The sequence below is a fragment of the Vicia villosa genome, unplaced genomic scaffold (assembly GCF_029867415.1).
Source record: "Vicia villosa cultivar HV-30 ecotype Madison, WI unplaced genomic scaffold, Vvil1.0 ctg.000073F_1_1, whole genome shotgun sequence".
Lineage (NCBI taxonomy): Eukaryota > Viridiplantae > Streptophyta > Magnoliopsida > Fabales > Fabaceae > Vicia > Vicia villosa.
This window is the reverse complement of record NW_026704997.1, coordinates 1,245,670-1,266,738: the sequence shown is the minus strand read 5'-3', so window position 1 is coordinate 1,266,738 and position 21,069 is coordinate 1,245,670. Positions and strand designations below refer to the sequence as shown.

At 30.4% G+C, this 21,069-nt stretch overlaps 1 protein-coding gene across 2 annotated transcripts; it reads right to left on the bottom strand.

Annotated features, from left to right (window-relative positions):
* Window positions 1-5,677: 5,677 nt before the first annotated feature.
* Window positions 5,678-7,390, bottom strand: LOC131623494 (BURP domain-containing protein BNM2A-like). 2 transcript variants are annotated; one of them, XM_058894501.1, is made up of 2 exons: window positions 7,336-7,390; window positions 5,678-7,088 (listed from the first exon to the last, which is right to left on the bottom strand). In XM_058894501.1, exons 1-2 carry the CDS (start codon window positions 7,387-7,389, stop codon window positions 5,859-5,861), a joined length of 1,284 nt encoding a protein of 427 aa, XP_058750484.1. In that variant the 5' UTR covers window position 7,390; the 3' UTR covers window positions 5,678-5,858. The 2 variants fall into 2 exon arrangements, with proteins under 2 accessions (XP_058750484.1, XP_058750485.1); XM_058894502.1 differs by having other exon boundaries at window positions 5,678-7,079.
* Window positions 7,391-21,069: the final 13,679 nt, after the last annotated feature.

The window sequence follows — 21,069 nt, the reverse complement described above, 5'->3', positions numbered from 1 at the left end:
CCATTAATTTAATAAAAGAACTAATATAATTAATATAAATATATATGCCCACATAATAATTATTGAAATATAATTAATAAGTAATATTTAAATATAAAATATTCCAAAAATTTCTCACTTGGGAAATATATCTTAAATATTATATCATAGTTCTTTAGGTGTGCATCTAAATAATAATTATCTTTATATTTCAACTTTATAATCTGGTCCACCTCATACATCAATAATAGGAGTATGGGACCATTGTGACTGTCATCACTGATGTATAACGTGACGAAAGTTCGACGAACACCATATCAATGAACTTGTTGACATATATATATATATATATATATATATATATATATATATATATATATATATATATATATATATATATATATATATATATATATATATATATATATATATATATATATATATATATATATATATATATATATATATATATATATATATATATGAGTGACACAAAATTTTCAAATAATGTGACCTCTGAATCATTCCTATTTTCAACTGATCCAACCGGAGTCTTTATTATAATCAAACTCAAGTTTGCAAATTCAATATTTGCACAAATGATATAGAAATGGTTATTATTTCGTTTTGAAACCAGAATTACGTGTAAGTTGATGATTGTTGAGGTGCATCATGAAAGAAGACATATGCATAGTCTTTGAGATGTGATGGTGGCTTGAGTAGAAGTTCTTGTGGGAAGTTGGTCTGTGGTATGGTCAGTTGGTGGATCATTGGAAAAGGGTGGTGGGTTTTCAATAATGGTAGGTATAGGTTGACTAGTGTTGGATGAGGGTGAATTCGAAACTGTATGAGGTATTTGGTTGGCAGAGAGAGATGGCTTGTGAGACAAGTAAGTGGAATATTCTCAATTATGGTATGAGAGAATGTGTTCATAGAATTTGATATTCGTTGAAATAAAAATCTCTTTGGTATTGATATTTAGGAGAACATAGCCTTTAAACCCAATTGCATAGCATAGGAAAAGGGATTTTCTTTCTCTACAAGAAAGTTTGGATTTGTTATTTTGAATAGTAGAAGCATAACATAAGGAGCCAAACACTTTAATTGGATTCAGGTCAGGTAAAGAATTATGTAGTAGTTGGGAGGGAGATTTATGGTTAAGAAAGGGTGTGTTGATTCTGTTGATGATGTAGGTAAGCATAAGATACTACATATAATAAAACACGTTTAGATAATTTGGATTGGTATTGAGAAGATGTTGATGTTTTTTTTCAACTCATCCATTTTGGTGAGGAGATTCTACACAAGATCTTTAGTATATGATGCCTTTGGTCATATAAAATTGTGGGATTAAAAATTCTGGACCATTATCTGTTCTAATGTATTTGGGGAAGCTTTTAGATTGATTTTCAATAAGGGGTAATGAAGTGTTGGATTCGGCCTTGGATTTGAGAAATATGATCCATACATATCTGCTAAAATTATCAAGGGCAGTTAAAAAATATTTATGATCATGGATTGAATTGACAGCTAGGGTCCCCAAATATCAAAGTGAATTAATTCAAAACAAGAAGAAGCTTTAAAAGTACTAGAATGATATGGTAATTTCTTGTATATAGCAAAATGGAAAATATCACAAACAGTTTTATTGTCATGATGAATATTGGAATACAATTGAGATAGTTTAGCTAATCTTTCATGAGATAAATGGCATAATCTAAAATGGCAAATAGCTTGCATAGGTATAATACATAGTTTGTTATTGCTAGAGTACGAGGGTGCTTGAAATGAGGTATGAGAAGTTTTGGTATTATGCTGAAGTGAAGGGTCATGTGATTGAGCATCACCATCAATCAAGAGTTTCTCTAGACCATCCATCTCACTAGTCAAACCAATCATATGTTGGGATTTCAAGTCTTGCAAGACACATTTTTTTATCAAAAAACTAAGTTGTACAATTAAGGGATTGACAAGGTTTTGAGACTGAAATTAGGTTGAGGGAGAATTTAGGAGTGAAAAGCACATGGTAATATATAGATGGGTTAAATATGTTTGTAGTCCCTATAAAATTATCAAAAATGAGTTTTAGTCCTTATAAAAAAATATTGACTTTTAGTCCCTATAAAATTACTTTTGCTCTCAGTTTTAGTCCCTCTATAGGGACTAAAACTGAATGCAAAAGTAATTTTATAGAGACTAAAAGTCAATATTTTTTATAGGGACTAAAAACCAAAATTGAGATATTTATAGGGACCAAAAACATATTTAACCCTATATAGTTAAGGTTAAAATATGATTATGTTTGCATGTTTTGCTAACACAGAAGAGTCATTTGGTAAACATACGTTGATTGGCTTAATTTTATAATATGAATGGAAAAGATGTAAAGATGAGCATACATGATCATTTGTTGATGAATCAAAGAGCCAAAGATTGGAGTTAGAATAACTGGAATATGCTAGGCTAGAGACAAGGGAAATACGTGATGGTTCAATTGATTTGTTATCAAAATGAGTGGAAATTTAGTTTTAGCTATATATGGCAGTAGAGTTTGAGGTGTGAAGCATTAAGTTTGAATGTTGAAGTAAGCTAATCATACGAGGGTCACTCGTGCAAAAAGAGTAATTTGCACCTGTTTTTATACAATTTACACCCGTTATTAGATGGTGTAAATTCAACGGGTGAGAAATATTTGACAAATTTACACTCGTTTAAAAAAATAGTAATAGATGGTATTTTACACCCTTTTTTACGAGAAAACCGGTGTAAACTGTTACATATATATGCATTTAAATCAAACAAATTTACACCCTATTTGATAAAAGTTGGATGTAAATAGATGATATTTTACACTCTTTTTTACGAGAAAACAAGTGTAAATTGTTACATGTATACATTTAAATCAAACAAATATACACCCTATTTGATAAAAATCGAGTGTAAAATAAATAATGCTTACTATGAATGTCAACAAATTTACATTTACACCCTTTTTTACGAGAAAACCAGTGTAAATTGTTACATATATATACATTTAAATCAAACAAATTTACGCCCCATTTGATAAAAGGTGGATGTAAATAGATGATATTTTACACTCTTTTTTACAAGAAAACGAGTGTAAATTGTTACATATATACATTTAAATCAAACAAATATCCACCCTATTTGATAAAAATTGGGTGTAAAATAAATAATGCTTATTATGAATGTCAACAGATTTACACCCTATTTTCTTTAAATAGGACATAAAAATATGGTATATTACACCCTATTTTTGTTATCACAGGTGTAAAATATTTAGAGTTACATGATTAATCCTTCCTGGTTTTCCTTTACCTGAACCTCATCCAACGCCTCCACCTTTGTGAATGAATTCAGGAGGTGCACTTTGTGAAGAACTTCTTCCACCAAAATAAATTCTATTAGGTGGAAACTTTGAAGTACTAGCCTCTGTTTGAACTTTTCCAACTATCTTGATTATGAAACCATGGACTGTTCCATAAAATCCACTGCTAATGGTCTATTTTTGGATTTTAACATGGTGAGAGAAATACAAAGTATAAGAAAAAAGAGAAAATTGATAAACCGCTCCTTTCAAAATGATTAGGATATTGCTGATGATGTTTGTGCCAGAGAACAGTTTCATTTAAGTTATTTTCAAAGATTGAATGCAAGTCAAATAATTTTTTGTAATAAATTAATACTTAACAAGAGTAGTTACTGTCATTCTGTTATGTCTTAAACCATTTTTTACCCAATTCTATTGTATCAGCTAATCATTTTTCTTAATCACAAACTTGTTTAGCAATTAAGATACAATTATGTTACCTTCTCATGAAGGTTTACACCAAATAGCAAATGTTGATTATGATCTGTACCATTCACAGGCAGCTCGTATTTGACACAACTGCATCATAGAGCAATGTCAAAATGTTAAGAAAATGTGTAAAGTTAAATGCTAAAGAAAATGAGGATTTTAGTAGCATACAAGACTAAATCTTCATGTTTGTTGTCTTCAACACACTTGCGCCAAAGACTTCTGATGCCCCAATGCCATCACTGCTAAAATATGACAATACATAAGAAAAATCAATAGTAACACTAAACTCTTTCTTATTTCAAACTGTATATAGTTAGAAATGGCATCCATCAAAATTGACAAACCTCATGCTTGTATCTAACTTTTTTGAACTTAGAAAGCAATTTTTTTTCTGCCAACTTAAGAGTTTCAGTAACAGCAAAATCCCTTGAAAGGAATGTATCTACTCAGTTTCCAGATCTATGAATAAATTCCACATGGACATGTGTATACATAATAATCTATTGTAGTTGAACTTATCAAGTCAATTAAATTACAACATAAACAATGATAAATCACCTATCATTCACAAACTTAAAACACAAGCAGCACTAAAGAACAAGAAAACTATGCGTTGGTGGAGAACAAAACTAATCAGTTTCAATACAAAATCACAGGGTCACTTTTTATTATAGCTCAGTGACTATTAGACTACTGGTCACTACAAAATCTCAATAAGAAAGTTCAATTACAAAATCAAAACATCAAAACACATGAGATAGGAAAAGTAAATTTAGTTTTAAAGCCATGCAAATCCAACATCAGGGGTTAAATGTTTGATTTGAAGCACTTCACCTCGGGAACTCAAGCTTAGATGGCTTCTCTTTTCAAAGATGATGATCATGGGTTTGGTAGTGGTTTGATCGATGGATGATGGTGTAAAACAAGTTAACAGCACTACCTTTAACCTCTTTGTTAATAGAAAAAAGAGTACGAAGTGATACTGTAAAATACTTTACATTGTCAACCAATCAGGGACATATATTCAACTAAATCACACTTTTAAATTTTAATTTAAAAAATATTGATATAACATGGCATAATGTTATAATTCTATTGGAAGATGATGTAAAACTGGTTTACACTGACACTGTACTACCTTTAACCTTATTTGTTAATGTGTTTGTGTTATTTTATTTAATATTCACCTAATAAATTTACACCATTAATATTCACTTAATTAGACAATTAACACTTAATAAAATAAATTGTGGTTTGTTAATGTGTTTAGAATTAATATTTTAGTTTATAATTAAAAAAAAAAAAATCAGCCCATATAAATTTTCACCATTTTTAATTTAACGGGAATAATAGAGACTTGACTATAATAATAATTTTAATTTACACCTATTTTTAAAAAATAGGTTGTTTTTTGTCACATACTGATAATTAAAATGACATTCTATTTATAAAATTGCCACCGCATTTTTTATTTACATCCGTTTTTAGTATATCATTGGTGTAAATTTTAAAATTATATTCTTCTCTTTGCACTAGTGAGGATTGTTCTTGAGTAATACATGCTTGAACATTTGCTGAATTAACATCTTCACCATCTAACTTTCAACTAACTTTCCATTGGTTGATATTTTGAATTAACATCTATAAGGCTAGAAGTAAACGTTTTTTCTAGATTTATACATGTTTGGGGTTGCTACTATTTTGTAGTTGCTGGGTAGTGCTGCTGGCTTTTTTCTGTCATTGCTAGTATTGCCAATTTTGATATTTATGGGTCATTTTAGTACTTTTATGGTTACAATTATCTTGTACTTTGTCTCTTTACTTCTTTTGAAGTGATAGTTCATAATATATTTTAACGTAAAAACAATTCTCAATTTTATCCTACCACGTTAATTATTTAATTTACTTGTACATAAAGCAACTAACAAACAAAACAACATACAATTAGGAAATTGGTCATCAGTCATCACTCACCACCAACGTGCATGCTATAGCTATTGCAGATTGGTAAGGTGGATCAACCTTTATTTTACATATCTAGATAGTTCACCTCCCTTCACATGGCAGCTTTTGAAGTCTCCACAGGAACCCACATAAGATGGTTTACAGGAAAAAAGTGACACACTGGAGTATTCTTCCCAGCCTTAATTCCAAGACGCTTGAATATAATGTGGTCTGGGTTCCACTCAGATGTATCCAAATGACAAATTCCAAGAGCTTCCATTTTGTCTCCATTCTCATCACCAACAAGTGTGACTTTGAACACTTTAGTCCCTGTAGCTATGTAATGGCAATAGTGAATTGCATATGGATAAGGTAGGGGATGACAAGCTACCCATTTGGGAGTATGAATGTCATGTGATACTTCCAAAATGGTGTACTTCTGTAGAGGGGCAGCTGTAGGTGTTGACATGCTTGTAGTGAGAATACTATGTTTGGTGTCTGAACCAAAAATTGTGTCAACAAAGTCAAGCATGGACTCTAGAGAATTGGCACAGATCTTTGTCTCTCCAGTAACGGTTTCTCCTCCACACTTTTCAAGTGTTTTTATCATCGATTTAGCTTGAGTAGAATCTTCAGGGATTGAGAAGAGTTGTAGAACACTTGGAAGTTGTGATTTTGAGAGAGGAATGGTGTCAGCCTCTTTTTTTGAGAGGTATGGAGAAACCTCTTGGACTGGAAACTGGAGGGTCATTACATGTCCAACATAAAGATCATTGATATCGAAATATCCTGTCTTGAAAGCTTCTGTGCGATCCATATTGGAAGATGCAGACCCTTCTAGATCTTCTGTGTTTGGAGAAGTGAGGCCTTTATGATCAAGGGTATAGGAGGTAATGTAATCTGTTTGTTTGGCTTCATGGTTACCATAGGCAGTTACATAAGGTTTATTGGATTCATGGGTGTTGGTCCTATACGATGTAATGTAATCTGGTTGTTTGGCTTCATGTTTACCGTAGGATGTTTTGTACGGTCCATTGGATTCATCGGTATGAGTCCTATATCCGGTATTATAATCTGGCTGCTTAGCTTCATGATTACCGTAGGAAGTTTTGTAGGGTTCATTGGAATGGTAGGTATGAGTCCTATATCCGCTATTATAATCTGGTTTCTCGGCTTCATGGTTACCGTAGGAAGTTTTGTAAGGTCCATTGGAATCATGAGTATTATATGAAGCTGCATAATCTGGTTTAGTATGCCCGTACTGCGTAATGTAAGGTTGTTCATTGGAATCCACATCTCGTAACTCTGTCTTCAAGTCTCTTGCAGTGATGCCCTGTCCATTCTAAAAATGATGTCAAACAGAATATTAGCGACCCAATTAATTGGCCAAATATATATTACTATTAGTATAATATTACGGTAACATGCCTCATCTGCATGGAACTTTAATTAAAAAAATGTTAGGGCATGTATTTTCTCTACAGTTATATCTGGCTAAAGATTATATTCAAAAGAAAAATTATAGGACAGAAAACAAAATAAATATTTAAAGTTGATGAAAAAACTAAATATGTAATTGAATTAATTACCATGAAGAAGAAAAGGAGTAAAGTAAGAAACTGAAGTGCTATTGTCTGAGCCATCTTTCAGTGTTGTGAGTGAGTTTCACTTGAAGATAACTGACCATTTTATAGGCGCTATTGAGGCTTTAAAGAAGGCGCAATTAGAGATCTAATAACATATATCATAATGGCTTGCTTGGTATACAAGGAAAGCCATGAATTGAATAGTGTAACATAGCACAGTTAGTGAAGTCCAATCTTATCCATAGTACTGCATCAACATGGTTTGTAAAGACGAATTTGAAATTAGAGTTAAAATTTTTAACGTGTATGATCCCCTTTTCTCTCCCCGAGAAGAGTCTTCTTTTTAAAATGAATAATTTAAGAGGAGTACTAGGAAGATGGGTGGCAGCTCGGACAAAATTATCAGACATTGTGAAGAGTTTAATTTATCACATCCATGAGAAGCAATTTAAGAGTGATAATTAGAAATAAAGTTTTAGCATGTTTGAGAGAAAAAAGTCTTGCTTTCGTTATAGTTTGTCAATCCAACCAAATGCGAATTTTCGTCGTTTCAGTTTGGTTCGATTCTATTTTGTGGTTTTTTATTGGACCGGTTCGGTTTTGAACACTCTATAATTGTTGGTGATTTTAGTATCATCAATGTATTTTAGTAGTAATGTGATTTACTACAGGACGATGCAATTATGCGTTAAGTTTGAAACGAGTTAGGGTAGTACGGAGTGCACGCTCGTCGAGCCAAACGAGTAATTGAATACGAATAATTGAAACGGGGTTCCAAGGGGCGAAGTCCCTGGCGGGGTGCGGGGCAGCGTCCCGTCGGGGTCCAAGGGGCAGAGCCCCTGGCGGGGTCCAAGGGGCAGAGCCCGTCAGCGGGCAGGGTGCAGGGCAGCGTCCCGTTCGAAATTTTTTTTTTGAACAGTTGAACCCTTTCCCAACCGACATGACCGTTTTTTGAACAGTTGTGTCTTTTCGGTTTCTGTTATTGATCTCCTATATAAGGAGTCATTTGGCCTGGGTTTTGGAGAAACGAAAAACTATACTTTCTCTCTACATTCCTGATCAGTTCTCTTTTGCCAGAAACAGATTGTTCTTCGAGAATTACCCCACAAAGATTCCGTGAACCCAGGCAAGAATAGGGTCGAAATACTTTGTTCGGAAAGTGTACGAACACGATTCTTCGAAGTTTCTGATAATCATGTCTGGAGAAAGCACCATCAAGGAGATGACTACAAATTTTTGAAAATTGGACAAGTTTCAAGGACAAGACTTCAGGCGGTGGCAGAAGAAGATGCATTTCATGTTGACAACGTTGAAGGTGGTGCACGTCCTGTCTACACCGATTCCAAAACTTGTGGAGGATGACACGGTTGAAAATCTGAGACGCAGATCAAAGTGGGAGAACGAAGACTACATATGCAGAGGGCACATTCTTAACGGTATGTCTGATCCCTTATTTGATATTTACCAAAACCTGGAATCTGCAAAGGAATTGTGGGATTGACTCGAATCCAAGTACATGTCAGAGGACTCATCCAGTAAAAAGTTCCTGGTAACCGATTTCAACAATTACAAAATGGTTGAATCGAGGTCTGTCATGGAACAATTCAATGAACTCTTCAGAATTCTTGGACATTTCACACAACACGGATTGAAGATGGATGAAACAATATCTGTCTCAAGCATCATAGACAAGTTGCCTCCTTTGTGGAAGGATTTCAAACACAACCTGAAGCATGGAAAAGACGAACTCTCTTTGATCCAACTTGGAAGTCACTTGCGCATAGAAGAATCTCTAAGAGCGCAGGAGGATGACAAAGGAAAAGGCAAAGAAATTGTTGGACCCTCGGTTAATATGGTCGAAGAGGGTGGTAAGAATGATAATAACAAAAACAAAGGAAAGAAGCGTGCTTTCAAGAATAAACAGGGCAGTTTCGGTGCTAACAAGAAACCAAAATTAGAATGCTGGAAGTGTGGCAAAACAGGTCACTTCAAGAAGGATTGTCGTTTCGGCAAAAAGCACGACAACGCGAATGCAAGTGGTTCAGGAAAAGGGTCTAAGGACCAATCCGAAAACCAAGGTCAGAAATCAATTCGTGATTTGAATAGTTTGATTAAACATTCGGTTTCACTAAATTCTGAAGCATTTATGTGCAGGATGATGCTATCGCGTGGTGGATTGATTCTGGTGCCACAACACATGTTTGCAAGGATCGTTTCTAGTTCAAGACTCTTGTCCCAGTGGAAGATGGTTCTGTCCTCTACATGGGAGATGATCATTTCGCTCCTGTTGAAGGAAAAGGAAACGTGGTGCTAGAATTCAGTTCTGGAAAAACTATTACTTTGTGTAATGTTTTGTATGTTCCTAAATTACGTAAGAATCTAATTTATGGTCCTGTATTAAATAAGCTTGGATACAAGCAAGTGTGTGAATCCGATAAATATGTTTTATCGAAGTCTAGTGTGTTTGTAGGATTTGGATATTATAATAATGGTATGTTTATGATGAATTTGAATGGAGTTCCTAATGATTCTTGTTCTGTATTTATGTCCTCTTCGAATGATCAATTTTTCGTTATGGCATGCTCGTCTAGGACATGTACATTATAAAAGAATACATGAAATGTCTAAAGATGATTTAATTCCTGTTTTTGATGAAAATGTAGAAAAGTGTAAAACTTGCATGTTAACAAAGATCACTAGGCAACCTTTTAAAAGTATAACAAGAAAATCTGTCATTCTTGAGTTGATACATAGCAATTTATGTGATTTGCATGCTACTCCATCATTAGGGCATAAAAAATATTTTGTCACTTTCATAGAGGATGCATCTAGATTCTGCCATGTTTATTTGTTGCAAGCTAAGGATGAAGCCTTAGATAAATTCAAAATTTATAAAACTGAAGTTGAAGTGCAACAGAATGTGCTGATTAAAACATTACGTACAGATAGAGGTGGTGAATATTATGATCCTGTATTTTTCCAATCCGTAGGAATCATTCATGAGACTACGGCACCTTATACACCTCAACAAAATGGTGTGGCTGAAAGGAAAAATAGAGTTCTTAAAGAAATGGTGAATGCCATGTTATCTTACTCTGGTTTGAGTGAAGGGTTTTGGGGAGAAGCTATGTTAACGGCTTGTTATTTGTTAAATAGGGTTCCTAATAAAAGGAACAAGACTACCCCATATGAACTTTGGTATAAGAAACGACCCAACTTAACATTTCTACGTGTTTGGGGTTGTAGGGCCGTGGCTAGACTCCCGGACCCAAAAAGGAAAACTTTAGGCGAAAAGGGTGTAGCTTGCATCTTTGTTGGATATGCTGAGCACTCCAAGGCCTATAGATTTTGTTATAGAACCTAATGACTCGATTTCTATTAACACGATTATAGAATCGAGAGATGCCATATTTGATGAGAATTGTTTCTCTTCTATACCTAGACCAAAGGTCTCTATACCTAATTCAGATGAATCTCTAAGGGATGATCATTCAAATGATGTGCCAAGTGAGACACTTGAACCCCGTAGGAACAAAAGAGCTAGAAAATCTAGATCTTATGGATCTGATTTTCAACTATATTTAGTTGAGGGATCAAAGGATCGGATTGATACTCAATACTATTATTGCTATAGTATACAGGAGGATCCAAGAACGTATGATGAAGCTGTGAAATCTTGAGATTTTGTTTTTTTGGAAAGAAGCAATTGATGAAAAGATTGATTCTATCATGGAAAATAATACTTGGGTATTATCTGATTTACCACCAGGTTGCAAACCATTGGGTTGCAAATGGATCTTCAAAAAGAAGATGAAAGTCGATGGTACAATTGATAAGTTTAAAGCTAGATTAGTTATCCAAGGCTTCAGACAAAAGGAAGGGATTGATTATTTCGATATCTATGCTCCAGTTGCCCGTATCACTACTATTAGATTGTTGATTGCCTTGGCGGCTATTCATAATTTAGTGATTCATCAAATGGATGTCAAAACAGCATTTCTGAATGGTGATTTGGAAGAAGAAGTGTATATGAAGCAACCTGAAGGATTTGTAATGCCTGGTAATGAGCATAAAGTGTGTAAGCTAGTTAAGTCGTTGTATGGGCTGAAACAAGCTCCGAAGCAGTGGCATCAAAAGTTTGATGAGGTTGTTTTATCTAATGGTTTCATTCTAAACCAAGCTGACAAATATGTATATAGCAAATTTGATACATCTGGTAAAGGAGTTTTCATTTGTCTATATGTTGATGACATGTTGATCTTTGGCACCGGCCAAAATCAAGTTGATAAAACGAAGAATTTCTTGTCATCAAAGTTCTCCATGAAGGATATGGGAGAAGCGGACGTTATTCTTGGTATTAAGATTAAACGGGAGAATAAGAGGATTATAATTACGCAATCTCATTACATTGAGAAAATACTCAAGAAGTTCAATTATGAAAGTTGTTCTCCAGTAAGTACTCCCATGGATTCGGGAGAAAATCTTATGCCAAATACTGGTAAACCTGTGGATCAACTCGAATACTCAAGAGCTATAGGCTTTTTGATGTATGCTATGATTAGCACTAGACCGGATATTGCTTATGCGGTTGGAAAGTTGAGCAGATTTACTAGTAATCCTAGTAGACATCATTGGCATGCGATAACTAGGGTATTCAAGTACTTGAAGGGTACTATGAATTATGGATTGTCATATATGGGATTTCCTTCGGTGTTAGAGGTTTATTCGGATGCTAATTGGATAAATAATGCTGAAGATTCATCCTCTACAAGTGGACGGGTGTTCTTGCTTGGGGGAGGTGCCATCTCATGGGCTTCTAAGAAGCAAACATGTATAACTGGTTCCACAATGGAATTTGAGTTTGTAGCATTAGTTGATGCTGGTAAAGAAGCGGAATGGCTAAGGAACTTGGTATATGAGATTCTGATATGGCCTAAACCGATATCACCAATTTATATCCGTTGTGATAGTAGTGCCACACTGGCTAAAGCTTATAGTCAAATATACAATGGAAAGTCTAGACATTTGGGTATTAGACATAGTATGATTAGGGAATTAATCATGAATGGGGTGATATCTATTGAGTTTGTTCGGTCGCAACAAAACTTAGCTGACCACTTGACGAAGGGGTTAGCTAGAGACTTAGTGAAGAAGTCGGTAATTGGGATGGGATTAAAGTCCATTTAAATCTATTAGCTATGGTATACCCAATTCCCTTCTAATACAACGGTAGAAGCAGAATTCAATGTGGAAAGATCATAGTTAGAGATTGGAGCAATTGTGTTTATCTTCCCAAGGTATGTGCTCAGACCTGCAAGTGATGGCTAGGTTGAAGTATATCTTCTTAATGGTTCTTTTGTAAAATTGCAAATGCAGGTGCAAAATTAAAAGGATCACCTATGTGAGCATGAAGTTTTGCCGCTTCAGGAAGCTTGGACTTGGCTTCCTATATGCTTATTAATGGATAAGGACACATAGCTTGTAAAGTGTCAATTATGAATAGTAAAGTATTGTAAGAAACATATGTGTACTATATCTTCAGATGTTCAAATGGATTGACGGGTTCAATCGATATGACACCCCGATTTTTGAGTATTTGGAATGTGTATTTGTACTAAGATGAAAATTCAATCGCAAGACATTTTCGTCTATGCATTTGTTTGATCGTTATACCTGTGAGTAAATCAAGGATTACACTAAAATGGGGGGAGTTTGTTGGTGATTTTAGTATCATCAATGTATTTTAGTAGTAATGTGATTTACTATAGGCCGATGTAATTATGCGTTAAGCTTGAAACGAGTTAGAGTAATGCGGAGTGCATGCTCGTTGAGCCAAACGAGTAATTGAATACGAATAATTGAAACGGGGTTCCAAGGGTGCGGGGCAGCGCCCCGCCGGAGTCCAAGGGGTAGAGCCCCTGGCGGGGTGCGGGGCAGCGCCCTGTCGGGGTTCAAGGGGCAGAGCCCGTCAGGGGGTAGGGTGCGGGGCAGCGCCCCATTCGGAAAAAAAAAAATTTGAACAGTTGAACCCTTTCCCAACCGACATGACCGTTTTCTGAACAGTTGTGTCTTTTCGGTTTCTGTTATTGATCTCCGATATAAGGAGTCATTTGGCCTCGGTTTTGGAGAAACGAAAAAACTATACTTTCTCTCTACATTCCTGATCAGTTCTCTTTTGCCAGAAACAGATTGTTCTTCGAGAATTATCCCCACAAAGATTTCGTGAACCTAGGCAAGAATAGGGTCGAAATACTTTGTTCGAAAAGTGTACGAACACGATTCTTCGAAGTTATCTAGGATTATCATACCTGAATCTCTAACAATAATTTGGTATGAGTTATGAGATATTATATATTATTTTAGTTGAGTTATGTTAAAAATTTCAAGTCAAACAATATATGGTCCGAACATGTGTTTATAAGTTGGAGTATTCTCACCCAACAAGTCAGTTTTGTAGAGATCAGTTTTGTGAAGATGAGTTATAACCAATCACAATCTTAAAATTCGTTCGGCCATCTGCTAGCAAATTTCTGCTATTGAATTATCCATCATTTATTTCCATGTTGCACATGTACAGTCTTAGGCATGAGGACTGCGTTACAAGTCCTATAAGGTTTTCACTATCGAATTATCCACCATTTATTTTCCACGCTCCAAATGTCAAGTTTTGGATATGATGAAGTGTGTTAAAAGTCTCACATCATCGGACAATATATTGTTGAACATGTACTTATAAGTAGCCATGACAACAAAACCCGTACCCGCGGGTACCCATCCGAACTCACCCTGAAGTTGACAGTCAAAACCCTCTTTGACTGGGTTTGAGTTCAGGTTTGGGTTTTTCCCGATTATAAAATATGGGGATGGGTCTGATAATGGGAACACTAATATGGTTAATGTTTTGATATTTTGATTTGTATTAATTATTTAAAATATTTGAAATGCATGTATGAAATTTTTTGAAATTGTTTTATTTTATTACTCGTAATGTAATTTGATTTTGGAAAAAATAAGTGTTTCTACTAAAAAATTAATCTCACTAAATGGATGGTGGCGTATCGGGGATACCTGAACCCAATCTGAAACCTTTTGGGTCGGGTTTGGGATTTAATTCTACATCCCCATTTGGGGTCGGGAACAAGGATTGTTTGGATATTCGAGTTTGGGAGAGATAACAATCGTCTCCGACCTAACACGACTAGCCTCATTGCCATGCCTACTTATAAGTATGGCAATCTTCATCCTACAAGTCGATTTCGCAGGGGTGAGTCAAACCCAATTACAATTCTTAATAGATCTACAAGTCAATTTCGTAGGGTCTTAATAGATTTACAGGTCGATTTCATAAGGGTGAGTTAGACTCAATTACAATTCTTAATAGATCAAATTGAAAGATATCTTTTTAGAGAAATACTTATTTATACACAACCCAAAATAAATAAAATTTAGACACATATTCATAAATATATAAATTAAAAGAAAAAAGAAATTAAATAAATATTAGATTATTGGACTAAATTGTTTTCTTTTTCAATGTGTGCCAAAGCAATTTTAATATGTGTTTGTATGAAACTAAGACTTCCTCTATCTTTTTGTATCAACAGAGCTTATAACACTTCTTTCTTATATATTACTAGTATATAACCCGCGCGTTGCGTGGTTGATCAATAATATATTATTATTATTATTATTATTATTATTATTATTATTATTGTATATAATATTTTAAACTTCAAAATTTTAGATTATTGATTTGTTTGTGAAATTCTTTTAAATTATTATATGTAGTTTTATAAGCAGATATTTGAGAAAAAGTTAAATTTTAAGAATAATATAGAGGATTATTTTATTATGTTTATAGGATTTTTTTTCTAATGAGTTTATTCAAATATTATTTTACATATGAGTTTATTACAATATTCGAATATTATTATAGAGAGTTTTCATTGATTGATAATGTCATTAGTATAGTAAAATGGAGTTTTCATTTATTGTAGAGTTACAATTTAAAATGATAAATAATCATAAATAGTGAGAAAAATATTTTAATATTTTTAATAAGCCATTAATAGTTTAATAGGAATGTAGGTTAGTATTACAATTAGAAAGAAATAAGAAACAAAACTTCATAAAAATTAAAATGATAATTAAATATTGTCAATATGTACTAATTATAGTGTAAGAATCTTGATTGTTAGAAATAGTTTGTCATAAACGAATATAATTTGTTTATTAAGAATAACAACATCAACCATTCAATGTTGCTATATCACAAAAACATTTTAAAATAAAGATTAAGGAAATTAATCCAAAGAAAGATGATAAGTGGAAGAAGTCATAATCTATTTGGTATGGTTATTTTCGAAAGAAATAATAAGTGGAAGACGAAAATTAAACAAAAATAATAATCTAATTGGTATGGTTATATGTGGACGAAATCATGTGTATTACTGTTATAGAAATTTGTTTATCCAAATGATTGCAAAATTCGTATATTTTAATATTCATTAAAAAATTGTTATTCATAGAAGCCTACAAACTTTAAAATTGGAACGCTGATAAGTTTATGTGCATCTTTATTATAAGAATACTAAACAACATATATTTATATTCTAAAGAAAACCTAAGTAATACCATTCTAAAATTGTGAAGAAGGAGGAAGAATATTAAATTAAAAAAATTAAAAATCGATACAAAAAATAAAAACATCTTAACATATGCATATATATTATTGTTTCTAGAATTAAGATTCTCTAGATGATTGTAAGAGACGTATATTTCAATATTGATTCTAAGATTGTTGTTTGTAGGAGCTTGTGCCGATTAGGCTCTCATTCAAATTGTAAAACCTGCAAAATTATAATTAGAAATTATATTAACATAAGCGCATGTAGTATTGTTTCAAGGATTTAAATAATAATAGACGAAGGAAATTAAATTAAAAAAATTAAAAATCAATACAAAAAATAAAAACATCTTAACATAAACATATATATATATATATATATATATATATATATATATATATATATATATATATATATATATATATATATATATATATATATATATTATTGTTTCTAGAATTTAGATTCTCTAGATGATTGCAAGAGACGTATATTTCAAAATTGATGTTAAAATTGTTGTTTGTAGGAGCTTGTGACGATTAGACTCTCATTCAAATTGCAAAACTTGCAAAATTATAATTAAAAATTACATTACAAAATATGAATGAGGATAAATTAATTTGAATATGATCAAAATAATATATATGAAATAAATTTAAATATGATCAAAATGATAAAATAAAATTTATTCAGAAAAACATGGACATGAAATATATTTGAATAGATGTAAAAAAGATGAAACCATCCAAGAGATTTTTGATTAGAATATTAGATAAAGATACAAAAATCAATTCTTTTTTTGGATCGGCATAGAATAGTAGATGATTGCAAGATACGTATATTCCATGTTTTGTCAGGTTATGCATCCAATTCTAAAATATATGTGTGAGGAAGAAAGCGACTAAAGTTTATCTATTTAGGGTCCGTTTGGTGCGCAGGATAAGAGACAGGATATGATATCTGTATCATATCCTATCTCAATCCAGTGTTTGCTGACACAACAGGATATGATAAGTTAATCCTGAAACTTATCATATCCTGCCTCACTAATTCAAATTGTTATCCTGAATATGAGCTGAGTTAGAATCCGGCATAATAGGATAAGAAAATGATTTACTAGTTTACCCCTATAAATATAATTTAAAATAAAAAATTAAATTGATATTAAATTAAAAATATTAATAATTAATTTAATAAAATAAAAAATAGAACATTTAAAAATAAAATAACTATTAAAATTTAAAAAATATGAATACTATTTTATTTTTTATCAAATTAAATATATGTTCTTGTAAGGATAATTTTGTCATATATATATATATATATATATATATATATATATATATATATATATATATATATATATATATATATATATATATATATATATATATATATATATATATATATATATATATATATATGTGTGTGTGTGTGTGTGCACGCGTGTGTATTATTTGAAATTATTTACTCAATAGAATCAATGAGTTTTTTTTAATTATTGAAAATAATTTTTTTTACCAATTTATTAATTTTAAAATATTTTACAAAATAATTTAGAAAAAATATAGTTATTTTACTAGCGCGCGTGTGTATATATATATACACTATCTGGTATCCTGTGTGAACCAAACACATGATAGGATAAGTCTTACTATGTCTGTATCATATCTTATCCTTATCCTGTTTGATATCCTATCATGTCTCTATCATATCCTGCGCACCAAACGGACCCTTAAGGTAGAAAGTGAGACAAATTTATCGGTTTCAGAATAATAAAATGATTTTATTATTGGCCGTTTCATAAAACTATTCATTTTATAAATATTAATTTTTGCAATAATTATAATGATTGTAACTGATTTTTGTTCTAAAAATAAATTGTAATTAAAATATAATGATGATAACATTATACACTAAAAAGAAAAAAAATATATAAGTTAGTAATTATTATTGAAATACATTTTTCAATAAAATAAATTGAGTAAGAATATAATGATTTGTTAATTTAAATAATTTTGAATTACTAATTTGTGTAAAACGGTTATTAAAAAATTTATTGATATTAATCCAAAAATATTATTTGTAGATTTTAAAAATAATATTAGATCAAAATATACTTTTAAAATTTTTTTTATCACTTCAAAATTCTATATCTCTAATTTATTTACTAATAAAACTTATATTTAAATACAATAATAAAAAAATATGTTTATATCATATTCTAAAGTAGTAAAATAAAATGTTAATAAATTTTAAACTATTATATCAGTTAATTTTTAGTTCTTTTTTAAATTATTACTTTTAAAATATTTTTTCTACTTCAATTCTTTAAATCTCACACACACACACATATATATATATATATATATATATATATATATATATATATATATATATATATATATATATATATATATATATATATATATATATATATATATATATATATATGGGGATGTATCAAGTAGGTGTAATTTTTAAATAAGAGTATTCAATCCTAACCATTGGATTAATCAAGAGAGAGAAATTAAACTATTTATTAAAATATTAATATAACTATTATTTCTCTCTCTTGATTAATCCAATGATTAGCATTGAATTCTCTTATCTCTTATTTAAAAATCCTCCTACTTGATACATTCCCATATATATATATATATATATATATATATATATATATATATATATATATATATATATATATATATATATATATATATATATATATATATATATATATATATATATATATATATATATATATATATATATATATATATATATATATATATATATATATATATATATATATATATATATTGGTTATATTGTTAGATAATTGTTTCATTTATTCTCACTTATTCTTCATAAGTTTCTAATAATTAAAATGATTTGTTACTTTATATAAATTCTAAATTACTACTATTTTATAAAAATATGTGTAAAATAATTATTAAAAACTTTATTGATATTAACCAAAAACACATTATTTGTAGATTTTAAAAATAATATTAGATCAAAATATACCTTTTAAGATTTTTTTTTATTTTATCACTTTAAAATTTGAATTCTCAAATTTATTTATCAATAAAATTTATATTTAAATACAATATTTAAAAAGTATTTTTATATCATATTATAAAATATTAAAATAAAAAGTTAGTAAATTTTAAACTATTATATAGTTAATCTTTAGTTCTGTTTTTAAATTATTATTTTTATAATATTTTTACTACTTCAATTCTTTAACATATATATTTTTGTTATATTGTTAGATAATTGTTTCATTTATTCCTCATATATTTCTAATAATTATTAATATAGTGTTAAATATTATAGTTGGGTGCATAATAGATAAATAGTTATAATTTTTATAATTAATAGTATTTTTAATTGTGGTAGTTGAATATTATATTATATTATTATTATTATTTTATTATTAAATGAATATTATATTATAATTTATTATTTATATTATTATTATTTTAGTTATTAGTGTAATAATTATTATTTTTATTATATTTATTATTATAGTTATTATTATTATTTAGAGTGAAGACCCATTTTGGTCCCTGACAAATATTATACGAGTCAAATTAGTTCTTCACAATAAAATAGACTCAATTTAATCCCTTATAAAATTTAAGCGGATCATATAAGTCCTTTTGTTAATATTTTTTCAAACCGGTTTTTTCCTAGTTTTAAATCGTGACTGAACTGCCACGTTGGATTTTATTTATTTTTCATTTTTTAATTACTAAATTGATTTTTATTTTTAATTTCATTTTTAAACAATTATAAATTAATAATATAAAAAAACAAAAATTGTTTTTTATAAAGAGTTGAACTCAGGCCCGTGTGGTTAATCTTAAACAATTCCAAATTTAAAATACAAAATACAAAATTTGTATCAATAGCGTCTAGAAAATAAGCTATAAGCTAGGAAAATAAGCTATAAGCTCGTGATGAAAAGACCATTACCAAACAGGTCTAAATTATCATATGAGCTTATAAGACATAAGACATAAGCTATAAGCTCGAAAACATGTCTTACCAAACAGAGCCTAAGTCTCTTTAGATTAAGGTTCTGTTTGGCATGCCACTTTTTGAGCTTATGTCTTATAGCTTATAAGCTCATATAATAATAAAAGACCTGTTTGGTAATGATCTTTTCATTACGAGCTTATAGTTTATTTTACTAGCTTATAGCTTATTTTTCAGACGCTATTTCAAATAGCGTTTTAGCTTATAGCTTATAGCTTATCATTTTTTCTTCCATTTTTACCATTATTATTTTAACTAAAATCCACTTTTACCCTCTATAATTTATTTTAATTTAAAATAAAATAATTATATATTAAATGTCCTTTATGTCATTTTAATTAATCAGCTAGTTGAACCGTTAATTTTACCAAACACTTCAATCAGCTTATCAGCTATAAGTCATCAGTCATCAGCTATAAGCTATAAGCTATAAGCTATCAGTCATCAGCCATCAGCCATAAGCTATCAGCTATCAGCTAACTTATCAGTCAACCGCTATTTTTACCAAACAGAGCCTAAATGACAGTCAATTTAATAAAATAGAAATTGATTTGTTTATTTGTAAATGATAGTCAGTTTACTAACAATAGAAATTGATTTGTCTAGTTGTAAAGTGAAAATCATTTAACTTGAAGGGACTTGGATTTGAGACCTCATATGTAAAAATTTATGTATAGAATTTGTTAATATTAGTAAAAATCATAGAAATTACTTGTTTAAAAATTACATTATAAGAAATTATTTTGGCTTTTTTGATATTATTCATTGATAACTGTTTAAAAATGAAATTAAAAATAAAAAAAATCCAACGTGTCAATCCAGTCACGGTTTAAAAGTTTGAAAAAAACCTATTTAGAAGTAGGAAAAAACCGATTTGAGAAAAATATTAGCAGAAAGACTAATATGATCCGGTTAAATTTTGTAAGAGATTAAGTTGGGTCAATTTTTTTGTAGAGGAATAATTTGACTCATGTAATATTTGTGAGGGACCAAAATTGATCTTCACTCTATTATTTATTTTCAATGTAGGGACAAATTAGTAAAAATACAATTAGGATTTGTG

Coding starts and splice junctions, on each gene's coding strand:
- LOC131623494 (XM_058894501.1), bottom strand. CDS start 7,389: ATGGCTCAGACAATAGCACTTCAGTTTCTTACTTTACTCCTTTTCTTC. Junction 7,089..7,335: donor TACTCCTTTTCTTCTTCATG/GTAATTAATTCA, acceptor CATCATTTTTAG/AATGGACAGGGCATCACTGC.